Below are 16,263 nucleotides of genomic sequence, written 5' to 3'. Positions count from 1 at the left end.
AGACGTGGTCGAACACCTGGATCATCTATGCCCTGCAGCCACGCCCAGGGCCTACGTTGAGGGTTTTCGAGCGGGTCCCTCGTGCTCATGTTTGCTAGTTTGCACCTTGATAAAGAAAATGGACACCCGGTTACAGATCGTGCTGTAACCTGTTGAAAAATTATTTATATGAAAAATGTTTTATGTGAGAAATGTTTTATAAGTGTAAATAAAAGTGTTCTTTAAAAGGTCTTATAATGTTTTCATAAAAACGTAACCAGTAACGTTCAAGGAAAAGTGCCTCCCATAAAGGGAAAAAATATTATGTTTATGATCTTATATATGATGCATCTAAAAATTTGCATGTCTGTAATATACTCTGTTTTTACTCTGTTCCAGCCCGCGGACGTGTTGTGATTTACCAAGGGGGTATGTGGCGCCCCTGAGGGTTCAGTCACCACAGAGGTACTGCATCTCACCCAGAGGTGTGGTATCCCACTCTCGGGTAAGGATAGAGTGCTGCCCGGGACCCTAACACATGCATTCAACACATCCACTTCAGTAGGGCAGGGCGAGATTGCTCCTAGGGGAGAGCACAGTCCCTGGTCCCTGGCTGGAATGGAGGGGAACCAAGTGAGGGGGAACCATGTGGTGGGTGTGGGTGAAGGAAGCAGATTAGGGGAGCATGAAAGGAAGCTGTATAAAAAGGGGAACCATCTTGGGAACTGAGCTCAGTCAGATCAGTCAGAGGAGGAGAAGTGAAAGGAGCAGAGGCTCTGCAGGAGCTCTGCTCGGGAGGCGGGCCTAGCCCGAGAGGCCCAGGACTGAGAGAGGAGAGGAAGCAGGAGAAAGGCTCCAGGAACAGAAGGGATCCCAGGGGTACGGGAAGTTCCGGTGGCCACCCGTACGCCCGAATCTGCCTGGCGAAGGAGGGATTGAGCCGCAGAGGGGACCGGCCCCTAAACTAGTGGAGAACTACAAGGCTCAACTATGAACCGGAGGCTCCTGTACTGGCAAAGTGCAGTGGCCACAACCACAATTAAATTGCTGAAAAGGTAGCCACAGAGGGTCCAGGGGACTGCAGGTCGCCCGACAAGACCCGAGGCTACCAGATTGGGACACTGATTGTGAGGTGCAGGGCAGGAGGGCGAGAGCCAATGCAGGAAGACGACTGAGGAAGGCACATGAAAGGGGTCCTGTCAGGCACTCTTGAAGTACCTGAGGGATTGCTGAACCCCTGCCTGGTGAACGCAGCATGACGTGGGAGGTTGTAGTCCGGAACCTGTAACCTGAGGAACTTAATAACTGTGAGTAAACTCGGAAGACTGCACCCCACTGTCTCTGTGATTATTATCCGCGCCATCACCCCTGCACTACAACGCCCAGCACCACCTATAACATCTACCCTGCCCTGGAGCTAAGCTCCACCTGTGGAGAGCCACACCAGCTTTGCTGCACTAACATCAGCTCCAGAGGACCTGCTCCGCAGCGGCGGCTCACTTTAGCCGCATACCACAGGTGGCGTCACGAATTTTGTACATAAAAACTATAAAATTCCCCTTTTTACTGACCGCCCTGGGTCATGGACCGGGTCACCGCCACTGTGACATCTCCCTTAGCAATGACCGGCCCGGCACCGAGTACCCCACGGCCCCGGGGGCGCATCAATATGATCACTACAATGTATTAAGAGGATAAAAATTTTGATGGGAGGAGGTGGAGTGCTTCTTTAATGAACCCAAGACCCCAAGCCAATCCATATATTAATATCAGATCTCAGACCTGACCAATAAATTAATTTCAGACCTCTGGGGCGAGTTGTTTTCAATCACTTTTCGTTTTCATATAGCAACCTAGCAAATCATACTGAAGTCTAACTATGACAAAGCTGTAAACCTGGATACGAAATTCTGCATACCAACGATCAGAATATTTTTGAAGTACACAAAGTGTAAATAGACCTACCCTTCAGTAGGCACCCAGCCAAATGTAGGTCCATTGCCAAGCAGTATGTGCATTACTTAATTCTTTTATGCAAGGAAAAATCATATTGATACAGTAACTAGATGCTCAAGTGAACTTGAATGTCTGTCTTAAGAAGTTTCATTGACTGTTCCATGAACTTTAAGGGTATGTGCACACGATGCAGAAATGAAGCAGAAAATTTCTGCATCATTTCTGCATCTCCCTGGCAGAAAAAACGCATGCAGATTGTGCATGCGTTTTTCCTGCAGAATACATGCGGATCCACATGCAGATTCACATGCGTTTCCGCATGCAGATTGACAAGCGCTTTCCAGGCGATGTTAGCATCACCTGGAAAGTGCTTGATAACTAGGTCACACTATATAAATCCATGCAAACAGCATGGATTTATACAGTGTGAACCGAGAGAGTGTATATACTTACCTCCGATGGCCCGCGCTGTCCTGCTCAATCTGTTCTCCCTCGCCGGCAACTTTGAATTGAAAGACCTGCCGACGTCAGCGTCACGTGACCCGTCACATGACTCTGACGTCACCGCAGGTCCTACAACTCACTGCAAGTGCCGGGAACCAAGCGGGAGCGCTGTGCGGGCCGACAGATGGTAAGTATATATATATTTTTTATTTTATTCTTCTTTTACAGCTTTTTTAATGGTACCTGGGTGTGGATGAGACTCTCCTCTCCTCCACACCCGGGTACCATCCGCACATTAGAACGCGCCAATAACGCAAGTACAAATGCTGTCTTGCGGAATTGGCGCGTTCTAATGCAAGTCAATGGCGGCGAAATCGCCGCGTTTCCGCAAAATTAATTGACATGCTGCGGATTTTTGACCGCAGCGTTAACGCTGCGGAAAAATCCGCATCATGGGCACAGCACATGCGGATTTCAATTGGGGAACATTGCTGCCCTTCTACCATGCGTTTTTCATGCGTTTCCGCGGCGTTTACGCAACTGCAAAAACGCCGCGGAAACGCATGAAATACGCATCGTGTGAACTCAGCCTAAGGAAGTCTCTGGCAAGTCTTCTCAAAAGGATGCAAACTGAACTATGATACCGTACAATCAGCAAGTGGCACAAGTCCAGAAACTTCTGATACATATACACTGGTAAGAACAGCTAATCATACTATTGTTAGTGCCGCCAACCTGCAACATGGACATCACATTGTTGGCGACTCTGATCCTGGTCCTGCTGGTTTCCTGTATGTTCATCTACTCAACGTGGGATAAAATGTACAGACATCGAAATTTACCCCCTGGACCGATGCCACTCCCAATTATTGGAAGTATCTTGCATATAAAGCACGGAGAATTGGTAAAATCTTTAAACCAGGTCTGTAATTCACTTTTATGCATTGTCCGAATATATAAAACTTTATAGAAGCGATGGTTTGGCTTGCATCGTCGCACCTGTAATCTTAGGTTACATTCCCAGTATTTGGTGAGTTTTTGATTTTGCAGATTTTTTGCACCTGTTAAGTAAGCTAATTGCGCTTTTTCATTGCAATTTTGAGTGTCTTTTTTATATAAATTTTTATCGTGTTTTTTGAGAATGTGTTTTTTTTGTCTCTTTTTAGTATGTCATGTTATAAATAAAGCTGCTTTGTTTTCGATACTTTCTGGTATTTTTGCTTTGACAAAACTTTATTGATATAGTCATGTACACATTAGATGTGTTTTTAAAGTGATTTCACTGTGGAAACGCATTTCACAGCTAAAGTAATTGTACAGCCATGTTCAAACTCACACGTTGCTTTTCTGTTGCTTTTTTACTAAAGACAACACCCTGTCTCTTGGCAGTAAAAAAGCTACTTACAAAAAGCAGGTTTTGCTGCATTTTTGCTGTGTTTTTGTTGCTTTGTTGCTTTTTTGCTTCTTTTTTTGTGGTGCAGATTATATGTGTAATTTGCCTATAGTATCTACTATATAATCAGCTTATCCCGTCTGTCTGTCTGTCCAGGAAATCCCGCGTCGCTGATTGCTCCGGCCGCGGCCAATCAGCGACGCGGGATTTCAGAACAAGATGGCGGCCGTTAGCGGCTCATCTGCAGGATGGAGGTCAGCAGCGATGCAGCAGGGAGATGGCCGGCGGCCGCCACCAATCAGCAACGAGTGCAGTCCGGCCGCGAATTGGCGCCGGATTTGAAACACACTTTGCTGATTGATTGGTTGCTGCCGGGCGGGTGCGACCAATCAGCGATATTGGCGCGAAATTTAAATCACCGCTTCTCTGATTGGTCGCGGCCAGGCGGCCGCGACCAATCAGCGACTGGCGCCGCCTTTCCGCGAATTGGCGCTGGATTTGAAACACACAGGCCACCGTCGGGAGATCAACTGCGACGCAGCCGGGAGATGATCGGTGCTAGCAGGTCATCTCCCGGCTGCTCGCAGCAGAAGTACCCCGACCGGCGGCCTCGCTCCCCGGTCCTCCCTTGACACTTGCCGTCGGGAGATCAGCGGCCCTAGCTGCTGATCTCCTGATGGTAGCCGCATGGAGGTCAGCGGCGATGCAGCCAGGAGATGACCGGCGCTATCCGGTCATCTCCCGGCTGCTCGCAGCGGAAGTACCCGCACAGGCAGCGCCGCTCCCCGGTCCTCACTAACACGGTTCGCTATTTGTGGCTGCAGCCAAGGGGTCTACTGTTTCGCGTTCCATGGTGAGTGATGGGCTGTGGGCAGGGTTATACCCCATCCCGTCACACCCGGCATCCACCTCACGCGCATTCATTGACAGAGCTCGCGGTGGATGCTGGGTGTGACACGATGGGGGATAACCCCGCCCACAGCCCGTCATTCACCGTGGTATGCGGAACAGGAGACTCCTGTCATGATGTAAGCGGAAGCAAGAGCCGGCTGCAGCCAGGGGAATTACGTGCTGGCTGTGCATGGTCAGCGATGTTGTCACAAGCAGTATTGACAACATGACATAATTACAAAATTCATTAGGGGCCTCGGGGGGATACATTGGGGGGTTAATTTAAAGTAGTGCATAACCCATTTAAACACTGCTTTGCTGATTAGTCGCGCCCGGTCGGCCGCATACATATTCTAGAATACCTGATGCGTTAGAATCGGGTCACCATCTAGTATGTTTAATAAAGTCAGTTTTATTCACCAAAAACACAGGAAAATGCATAGTTGCATTTTTTGCAGTGTTTTTGCATTTCCTCATTGCTTTCTATGGTGAAAAAACGCTATAAAAGAGCTAAAAGAATTGGACATGCTGCAGTTTTCCAATTCAGTCAGGAAAAAAAAGCAATTGTGTGTATGAGATTTCTGAAATCTCATAGTTTTTGCTGGTACAGATAAATTTGCATAAAAATGCAGCAAAACAATGCTGAAAAAACACGTGAACATTTGTAAACAGGCGCTTAGGCTGCAACAGCGCAGAAGATGAAAATACGGTGGTAAGGATTATTTATTACAACAATTTGGATGTTTCCGATACAAAAGTAATCGAGGTTAGCAGATTAGAGTGCAATAGAATATTTTACAATTTAAACATAAGACACTTCTTGAGTGTCACGGAGATACCGCAGCAGAGAGGATGCAGAAGATTTCAGCGGCTGGTTACACAAACTCCCGTCTTTGTTAGAACTGCTTCACCATCCTATTAAACAGTTCAGGTTTCCATGCTGTCATGGCAAGGATTAATCAGTTCAGTTCATCTCCTAGAGCTTTCCATCCTTAATTGTCCCAGCTGTTCTGTGTTGGCCACTCCCCTCTGGAATATATGCTCACCATTGGCACTTGGGAGTTGCCAGTGAGAGTTCTACTTCTGGTTTTGAGGTGAAGAAGAAAGTTTTGTGTTTGAAGTTGGCAGTTGGAGACTTTTTCTGGAAACTGCTGCTTGGAGTATGTTTGCGTGTTCATCCTTATCCTCTCTCATTTGATTTCTCCTTCCTATAGCTCCTCTGTTTCCCACTCTGTTGTTTTGTGAGTATATTTGTATGATTGTAGTGTAAGGGAGAACACCGGGGTGTGAGTGCTTTCAGAGCAAGGGATGCGGAACAGCCGGGGCCGTACCTCTTGTTGCAGGGTGAAGACAGACTGCAAGCAGAGGAGTCATGTGACAGGGAAGCAGGGAGTGTGTCGAGAGAGAGCTGGGAGGTCAGGTGACAGGGGAACTCCTGGTGTGACTGGAGAGAGGAAGAGATGAGTACGTTTTGCGCGGGAAGGCATAGCTGGATCCGGCTCAGCAGAGCAGCGTGAGAGGGTCCAGGATCCTGGCTCCAGGACTGGCAGCAAGAGCCGAGTGCAGTGGACCGGAGGAGTCAGGCTGACTAGAGAAGAGATGCAGGGTCGGTGGAGCCGGGCACGTGAGGTGCCGTGTTATGGACTATGGGCTCAGCGGGTAAAACCGGAGACCACCCGCTGCCGCCAGAAGACAAAGCATTGTTTGGGCGGGGACGCCTGAAAAATCAACACCGGCATCAGCGTGCATCTGCCTTGGGAGGAGTGAGAGTCAGCTAAGTGAAAAAAAACTATTGATTATAACCGGTTTGACTCTGCTACATCCAGTTAAACTGTGAACTGTCAGTGATAGACTTTGACCTGCTTTTCCCTTGTTTTTCCCCCATATTTTCCCCTGTTGCTCCCTGCTTGGAGATTGACCCTGTTATCATAAACTTCCCCTGTTTATTAACCCTGTATTGGCTGCTCTGTGTTTCTGTGTCGCTGAATCTAAAGTACCCGTGTTACATTTGGCGTAATCGGCAGGATGCAGTCGTTAGACACAGACACTGCAGAACAGAGTTACATACATAGTTACATAGTTTATAAGGCCGAAAAAAGACAAGCGTCCATCCAGTTCAGCCTATTTCTTGTGCACTGCAGCTGTTCCGCAGCGTTGATTCAGGGGAAGGCAAAAAAAACCATGCGGTATAGGCCAATTTACATCATTGAGGAAAAATTCACTTCCCGACTCAAATCTGGCAGTCAGATTAAATCCCTGGATTAATTAACTATCACTAAGCATAAGATGCAATTTTATTGTTCTCAAGAAAGGCGTCCAGGCCTCTCTTGAACTCATTAAGTGAGTTGGACATCACCACTTCCTCTCCCAGAGAGTTCCAGAGTCTCACGGCTCTGACCATAAAGAATCCCCTTCTATGCTGGTGCAGGAACCTCCTTTCCTCCAGACGCATTGTGTGCCCCCTCGTCTTTGTCACCATCCTTGGTATAAACAGGTCATGGGAGAGATCTCTGTACTGCCCCCTGATGTATTTATACATGTTTATGAGGTCTCCCCTAAGCCTTCTCTTTTCCAATGTAAATAGGCCTAATTTTGACAACCTCTCTGGGTACTTTAGTCCCTCCATTCCCTTTATTACCTTAGTCGCCCTCCTTTGTACCCTCTCTAGCTCCAATATGTCTTTCCTGAGCACCGGAGCCCAGAACTGTGCACGATATTCTAAGTGCGGCCTTACCAGCGCTTTATACAGAGGAAGAACAATGTTCTCATCATATGCCCCTATTCCTCTTCTGATGCATGCCATGACTCTATTTGCCTTCGCAGCTGCTGCCTGACACTGGGCACTCCAATTTAATTTGCTGTTAACCAAGACGCCCAGGTCCTTCTCCATGTCAGATTTCCCCAACGGTTTCCCATTTAATATGTATGGGTGACTGCTGTTTTTCTTTCCCATGTGCCTGACCTTACATTTATCGGCATTGAACCCCATTTGCCATTTTTTCGCCCAACTCCCCAATTTATCTAAATCCTCCTGTAGCTGTGCCCTATCCTCATCTGTATTAACTACTTTACAAAGTTTAGTATCATCTGCAAATATTGCTATTTTACTATGCAACCCTTCCACTAGATCATTAATAAATATATTAAGTAATATAGGGCCCAAGACAGACCCTTGAGGCACCCCGCTAGTAACCCTGACACACCCTGAGCTTACTCCATTAATAACCACTCTCTGCTTTCTATCACTCAGCCAGCTATTTACCCACTTGCACACATTATCCCCCAGACCAAGCATTCTCATTTTATATACCAACCTTTTGTGTGGCACGGTATCAAACGCTTTGGAGAAGTCAAGGTATACAACATCCACTGACTCTCCCCGGTCCAGCTGTGAGCTCACCTCCTCGTAGAAGGCGATCAGGTTTGTTTGGCAGGAGTGATCCCTCATGAATCCATGTTGATATGGAGTTAGACAGTTATTATCATTAAGATATTCTACAATAGCATCTCTAAGAAATCTTTCAAACAATTTACCCACAACAGACGTTAAGCTTAATGGTCTATAGTTCCCAGGGTCACTTTTAGACCCCTTTTTGAATATTGGTACCACATTTGCTTTTCGCCAGTCTAGTGGGACAGTCCCTGTCCATAAAGAGTGCTCGAATATAAGATACAGCGGTCTGTCTATCACATTACTTAATTCTTTTAGTACCCGTGGGTGTATGCCATCTGGGCCTGGTGACTTGTCTATTTTGATATTATTTAGGCGTTTCTGAACTTCCTCCTGGGTTAGGTGGGTGATATTTAGCGGAGGGTTTACTTTATCACTCTGCATTTCCTCCGATAAATTGTTTTCTTTTGTGAAAACAGTGGAGAAGAAGCTATTGAGTAGGTTTGCTTTACCCTCATCGCCCTCTATGATTTTACCCATGTTATTTTTCAATGGGCCAACTCCATCAGTCCATCCTGGGAGCCCCTAGATCTAGCTTGCCACTGGGGGCCATGCTCAGCAATCTCCCAAAGTTCACCGGGGATAATATGATGCTGTGGGACAGGGTTGAGAGAGTTAGGAGTATGTTACGTATGCATCCGATGACCCCAGCTATGCCAGCCGAAATAGCCTTACTGGCCCTGGACGGCGAGGCCCGACAGTCCGTGATGTACCGCCCTCCCCATGACTGGGATACTGTAGAAAAAGTGGTTTGGATACTGGAGGAGATGCATGGGGATCCCACCAATGTAGGAGAGATGAGGATACGACTGTTTCACCAAGTGCAGCAGGAGGGGGAGACTGTGACGCAGTATGTTAATGCCTTACAGAGGGTGCATGCCTATATCACTAGAAAAGGCGACATGGGGAATTTGGGAATGGGCCCCCCTGACGTGATCTTAAGGGTCCAGTTTGTGGCAGGCCTCAGGGATGTGCAGCTGAAGCAGGCCTTGTGGGAGCGCCTGCGCGCCAACCCACATATGACTTTTCTAGAAGTGGAGGCGGAGGCACGTGTGAGAGAGCAGGAGATGGGGGTGACGGCCCTGGCAAGGATGGTCCGGAGTAATGAGGTACCCACCCCACCTGCAGCTGAACCGGAATGGGCTCGAGAGATGCGGAAGGAGATACAGGAGATGCGGGATGAATGGTCCAGTCTCAAGAAGACCCCTGCCCCGACACCAGAGATACCCAGATCAATTGCCCCAGTTATGGAAAGAATTGAATTCAGGACCCCCCCTGCAGGAGAGTTCCATAGAGGATGGAGGCAGCCCTACACAGACAGAGACACGACCTGCTGGAAGTGTGGAGGCGCAGGACCTTACCCAAGGGGCTGTGCTAGCCGAGGGCGGCCCCTGTCGCGACAGCCGTTAAACTAGTGGGCTCCATGTTCGGGGTACACAGCATGGAGCCTGAGGAAGGGGAAAGAAAAAGAGGAAGTCCCAAGGACCTAGTTTCCAGCAGCCCGACTGCCTGGGCCGAAATAAGCGGTCGAGCAGTTCACTGCCTGGTTGACACGGGATCCCAGGTGACTACGATGACAGAAGCCGACTTTCAACAGCGATTTCCAGAGATAGCGCTGCCTGAATGGGGACCAGTAATTAGACTCACGGCAGCTAATCAATTACCAATCCCGGTCGCAGGGGTGGTGTGGCTGAAGATACGAGTGTGTGGAAAAGATGTGGGGAAAAAAGGAGTCGTCCTGGTCGTAGGGGGAATCGGAAGTGGACCCCCGGTGACCCTCGGAATGAATGTGCTGAAAGAGATCAGGCAAATCCTGCTTAGTGAGCCGAAGGAGATTCCTCTAGACTAGTGGGACCCTCGAACTCCCCAAAGGATGGTCTTTCAACAACTAATCCGAGCTGCCCAGGCTCAGGAGACGTCGAGTGAAGGGAAGATCCTGGGGAAAATAATAGTGCCAGCAGCTACGGCGCTCACCTTACCGCGTAAACAAACTGTACTCACATTACCCGCACGGGCCTGCACACCTCTTGAGGTGGTCGAAGTTCAGATAGAACCAACATCGATGGACAAAGTACCCCCCGGACTCTTGGTGGCTCGTACACTGGCTACCATCCAGGGTGGCAATGTTATAGTGCGGTGTGTTAATCTGGGCGAAGATGATCTCACACTCCATCCCAGGGCGGAAATAGCCCAGATTCTGGGAATGCCAGAGAAGTTGGTGTGACCTGATGTGGTACAGCTGTCTGCTGTATGAGGAGACCCCTGGACTCTGGCGGTCACCGTGCTGCCGCAACCCCACTGGGCTAGTGCGAAGGGGGGACGAAGAATCCTAGAACGAATGCGGGCTGAATTGACGGGACTTACACCTCGACAGTTGCAGCAGGTTGAGGATGTGCTGGAGCGGTACCAGGAAGTCTTTGCTCACCATGAGAATGATTTTGGTTGCGCCGAAGCCATTACCCATGAGATTCCTACTAAGAGTGCTGCCCCAGTGTGGGAGAGATACCGGCAGATACCTCCCCAGATGTATAAAGAGGTTAAGGAGATGCTAGCCCATATGTTACAGAATGGTGTGATATGGGAGAGTCAGAGTCCGTGGGCAGCCCCGATTGTCCTGGTCCGGAAGAAAGATGGGACCCTGCGGTTCTGTGTGGACTATAGACGACTGAATGCCTGTACAGTATGGGACTTTTACCCACTACCCCGAATCGAAGAGTCCCTATCGGCCTTAGGGAAGGCAAGATACTTCTCCTCCTTGGATCTGGCCAGTGGGTACTGGCAGGTGCCTGTGGCCGAACACGACCGTGGGAAGATGGCGTTCATATTACCCATGGGACTGTGCGAGTTCAATCTGATGCCCTTTGGCCTGACTAATGCCCCCGGGACGTTCCAGGGTTTGATGGAGAGGTGCCTGGACGATTTTAACTTCGAGGCGACACTGATTTACCTTGACGACATAATTGTCTATGCCGCCACCTTCGAGGAGCACCTCCAGCGACTGGAGCAAGTACTGAGTCGCCTACAGAGTCATGGTCTAAAGGTGAAGCCCCAGAAGTGCCACCTGTTCCGCAAACAGATCAAATATCTCAGTCATACTGTGTCCGGTGAAAGAGTCAGGCCCACCCAGGAAAAGGTGGCCGCTGTACAGGAGTGGACTACCCCGAAGACAGTGAAGGACGTTCGGGCCTTCCTGGGACTTGCCGGGTACTACCGAAGATTTGTGAAGAACTTCACCTGCATAGCCAACCCATTGCTGGAGCTACTTAAGGGAGTGCCGGCGGGCTCCAAGAAGCAGGCGATTTGGTGGGGAAGCAGCCAGGAAGAGGCCTTCCGTGCCCTAAAAATGGCCCTGACTGAGGCCCCAATACTTGCCTATGCAGATTTCTCCCAACCCTTCATACTCCACACTGATGGGAGCCTACATGGTCTGGGAGCCGTGTTATCCCAAGTACAGGAGGGGAAAGAGCGCGTGATTGCGTACGCCAGCCGCCCCCTTCACGACTCCGAGAGGAACCCAGATAATTATAGCTCTTTCAAATTAGAGTTGCTGGCTCTGGTTTGGGCTATGACCGAGAAGTTTGCGGAGTATTTGTCCGGGTCCAAAGTACCGGTGAGAACAGATAACAACCCGCTGGCCCACCTGGAGAAAGCGAAATTGGGGGCCCTGGAGCAGCGGTGGGTGGCCCGCATGGCCAGGTACCGGTATAAGATCGCCTACCGGCCTAAGGCAGAGAATGCTCACGCCGACGCCCTCTCCAGAGTGACATATGAACGGCCTAATCATGACTGCGATGAAGATTTGGAGGCAGATGAGACCCCTAGCTTCCGAAGTTTCGTGGGACCGCTGGCTTTGGCGCAGGGACAGATCGGAGAGACGTCGGAAGAACTAGTGCTAGGACGGCCAAGAGATGACTGGATCCGACTTCAACAGACTGACAGAAAAGTTGCTCAATTACGTCAATGGGTGGCTTTGCGGCAAGCCCCCCGTCGAGAAGAGAGGAGTACCCTGTCCTCGGGAGCACTAAAAATGCTGGGACAATGGGAGAGACTGTGTTTGCAAGACGGGCTGCTGTACCGATGGGTGCAGCTACTGCGAGAGTTCAGGACCACCTAGCAAGTGGTGATCCCAGAGAAGTTGGTCCGAGTAGTGGCTAAGGAGGCTCATGAACGAGGGGCTCACTTCGGACCAGAGAAGACATTTCAGTGGTTGCAGAGGCTGGTGTATCATCCCCGACTGTGAGCAACAATAGAAGACACTTGTCGAAGATGTCGGAGCTGTGATCTGGTAAAGCCCCCGGACCAGCGGGTCCCCATACAAACTATTGTGACTTCTGCCCCCTTGGAGGTGCTGATGATCGACTATTTGACTGTTGGACCGGCGCATCTCGGGTATGAACATTGCCTGGTAATGACAGACCACTTCACCAAGTTTGCGACCAGAGACCAGACAGCCGAGTCAGCTGCGCAGGCCATCTGCCCAGACTTCATTCGGGTGTACGGCTGCCCAAAGAGGATTCATTCCGATTAAGGCGCCTGCTTCCAAGGCCAGGTGATGGAAGAGCTGCACCGGTTGTACAAGATTGAGAAGTTACAGACTACTCCTTACCACTCTCAAGGAAATGGGGACTGTGAACTCTCTAATCGGACAATGATCCAAATGCTCCGCACGTTGTAGGAAGATCGGAAGGTACGATGGCCACAGTTTGTGGCCGAGCTGGTGTGGGTCTACAACAACCGAGTGCATAGTATGACGGGGTTCACTCCTTACACCTTGCTGTTCGGACAAAAGGGGCGAGAGATCATCGAGTTAGAGCTGGAGCCCGAGGAGGACTACTCATGGACGGGGGTGTTTTCCTGGGTCCGAGAACATCGGCATCGACTGCAGACCTTCCGACGGTTGGTACAACAAAAGTTTCAGGAACTCAAACATCATGAGACATTGCCTCTTCAAGGGACAGCTCTGAGGCCCGGGGAGTGGGTGTTGGCTCGGGACAGACGGCCCCAGGGCAAATTGAGTAGGCGGTGGGAACGGACCCCGCACCGAGTGAAGCGCAGGATTGGCGCTGAAGGACCTGTGTATGAAGTTCAACCCGAGGGGGCTGAAGGAGCCCCTACCAGAGTAGTTCATCGTAGTATGCTGCGACCCTGTCTGTCTAAAGATGACGAGGGTGGAAAAGAATCACCTGCTTCTAGAGAGGGACCTGTCACAGTTTCCCCAAGCCATGATGTGGACGAAGAAGAGTTGTTGATTCTATCTCTGAGCCCCAGCACTCGATTACCTGCAGTCCCCAGTGCAGGCGGAGAGGGAACAACATCGGTTGAAGCCACCGGGCAGGCGGAGATTGGAAATCTGAATGACCCTGCACCCTCCCATCAGTCAAACTGAGTTACGCCTGTCATAACGGACAATGCAGGAGTGCCTCCTCATCGTTACGAACAAGATCAATTCATATGGTACCTTATCGTCCAGGAAGTACAAGAATGTGAACGTTTGAAGAAGGAACTCTCGCCCGTGGAATGGCGAGTTAAAGGAGAGCGGGAGTGTAAGGGGGAAGACCAGGGTGTGAGAGCCTTCAGAGCAAGGGATACGGAACTGCCTGGGCCGTACCTCTTGTTGCAGGGGGAAGACAGACTGCAAGCAGAGGAGTCATGTGACAGGAAAGCAGGGAGTGTGTCGAGAGAGAGAGCTGGGAGGTCAGGTGACAGGGGAACTCCTGGTGTGACTGGAGAGAGGAAGAGACAAGTGCGTTTTGCGCGGGAAAGCGGAGCTGGATCTGGCTCAGCAGAGCAGCATGAGAGGGTCCAGGCTCCTGGCTCCAGGACTGGCAGCAAGAGCCAAGTGCAGTGGGCCGGAGGAGTCAGGCCGACTAGAGAAGAGACGCAGGGTCGGTGGAGCCAGGCACGTGAGGTGCCGTGTTATGGACTAGGGGCTCAGCGGGTAAAACCGGAGACCGCCCGCTGCCGCCAGAAGACAGAGCATTGTTTGGGCGGGGACGCCAGAAAAATCAACACCGGCATCAGCGTACATCTGCCTTGTGAGGAGCGAGAGTCAGCTAAGTGAAAAAAAACTATTGATTATAACCAGTTTGAAAATGCTACATCCAGTTAAACTGTGAACTGTCAGTGATAGACTTTGACCTGCTTTTCCCTTGTTTTTCCCCCATATTTTCCCGTGTTACTCCCTGCGTGGAGATTGACCCTGTTATCATAAACTTCCCCTGTTTATTAACCCTGTATTGGCTGCTCTGTGTTTCTGTGTCGCTGCATCTAAAGTACCCTGTGTTACAGTAGTGTTCTCTTATCCCTGTCTGTTAACTCTGTTTGTCTGGTTAGTGTTTACCCATACACTTCAGCCACTCACCTCCTTGGGTGGGGGAGGGATCAGATAAGGGTTAAGTTAGGAACATAGATCAGTACGAGAACCTAGCTTTTCCACCTTCAGGAGTAATCTGGGCAACAGAGATAGACTACGGCGCCCCCAGTTCGAGGGATCATATAGGTTCCCCCCAGTTCCTTGTCGCTACGTGACAACGAGGCTGAAGCAGATATAACAAATACACCTTATCCTACAAGGCACTAAACATTTATAATAGATACAAGCATCACTAGGGCCTGTTCACTCATAATGGTGGCTATAAGCCAAGGTACCTGTACTGTGACTCCGTCCTGTTACAGGTTGAGGCGTCGACTACTCTCCTTCACTGCCCTCATGTGGCTTTGCTAATTTCTAGCTGCAAAACAGCTATCATCTGACCTGGTGTCTCCTCCAATCTCTTACCCAAGCAAACATACACTTCACTCTTCACTTCCTGCTGATGCAATTCTCTCTGCTTTCCCTTTTCCTATCATCTTTGACCAACAGATGGGGGTGTTTGCTTGCAGACCCTCTGCTAGGTATTAACTTTGTTAATCTTCTCATTTGTCCACCTCCTTACTACCCTATGTAGCCTATGGGAAAAATCTGCACATAAAACTCAGTGTAATTGCAAGAGAAATTGGCAATTTGGGGATTTGAAACATGCACCACAGGTCACTTTACACTGAGAGAAAAGAAGCACAGTGGGCATGAGATTTCTATAAATCCCATCCACTTTTCTGGACTCATCGTTGGCACACTGCCTTATACAGGTAAGATATTTACCCTCATATTAACTGCCAGTAAGACATTTGTGACCCAAGTATAATGTTCAACTAAAGTTATGACCTCCCTTGTACCACACAAAATATTTTTGGGCATTATTTCTAGGAATTTCAATAAAAAGAACAACTTTATATACTATGTATAGAACTGAAGAAATAAAAAAATATAATAGAGGCCTTATGCACTTCTATAGATGTTGAATGGCTCCAGTACGAAAAGGATCTGTGTGCATAACCTCTGTGAGTCATAGAAGCAGAATTTAGGGCATGTTTTTTAACTACTGTTATCAGTATACAACAATATGATAAATATTTCTACACATAAGCAAAATGATTTGCAGGACCGTAGTCTGGCATCCACATCAGTATTCCTTGGCAGCCAGACCAGAACAGTGTGAACTTCCTTGACCGGCACTCAAATGCATCCTAGACGCCTCTTGTGATTACTCAAGCTCCACAATGTCATGATGTTGTGTGGGTCTTGTAATCACAAGAGGTGCAAAGAATGCCAGCAATAAAGTTCTGGACAAGGAAATTCACACTAACCTAAGAGAAGTGTGGCCTTGCACAGTCAAAAACAAAACTGGGTGAGTGGAGGTGTTCCTGATCATGTTGAGGGTGTTCCCTGAAGTTGGGGGCTTTAGAGTCCTTATGTCACATCTATCAGAGGCCACACGCATAAAAAGGCTACAACGGACAGACTTGGCATACGAGGCTCAGTCGGGCAGATTCCAGAGGAACCCCAACTTTCACCCTTTAACCCCTGTACAGAGATCTGCTCTTACAACAGGGTCCAGTGAATTGCTTCCACGAAAGGGCTGCTGACCGGAGGAGTGAACCAGAAGCAGGAAGGTTCCCAAGTAGGGTCAAAGCCGAGAAGTCCTGTAAGGAACAGAATCACAAAGCAAGAGGATGATCAAAATTCACGGCGGGGTCAGAAACAGAAGAAATCAGGAAAATAACACAAGAAATAAATAGCACAAGCCAGGTAGCAAAACTAATTGACTGG

The 16,263-nt window shown here is 49.2% G+C and overlaps 1 protein-coding gene across 1 annotated transcript in view; it reads left to right on the top strand.

Moving 5' to 3' along the window:
* The first annotated feature begins 3,068 nt into the window (after nucleotides 1-3,068).
* LOC141154964 (cytochrome P450 2G1-like) overlaps nucleotides 3,069-16,263 on the top strand; it is a 105,551-nt gene continuing 92,356 nt past the window's right edge. The window contains exon 1 of the mRNA XM_073641544.1: nucleotides 3,069-3,301. Coding sequence (XP_073497645.1) covers nucleotides 3,122-3,301 — 180 coding nt within the window. The 5' untranslated portion in view covers nucleotides 3,069-3,121. The remainder of the gene's footprint in view (nucleotides 3,302-16,263) is intronic.

The sequence above is a fragment of the Phyllobates terribilis genome, unplaced genomic scaffold (genome assembly GCF_046119375.1).
Source record: "Phyllobates terribilis strain yellow unplaced genomic scaffold, ASM4611937v1 Scaffold_7__3_contigs__length_470593459, whole genome shotgun sequence".
Lineage (NCBI taxonomy): Eukaryota > Metazoa > Chordata > Amphibia > Anura > Dendrobatidae > Phyllobates > Phyllobates terribilis.
This window is presented reverse-complemented; position numbering and strand designations above follow the sequence as displayed.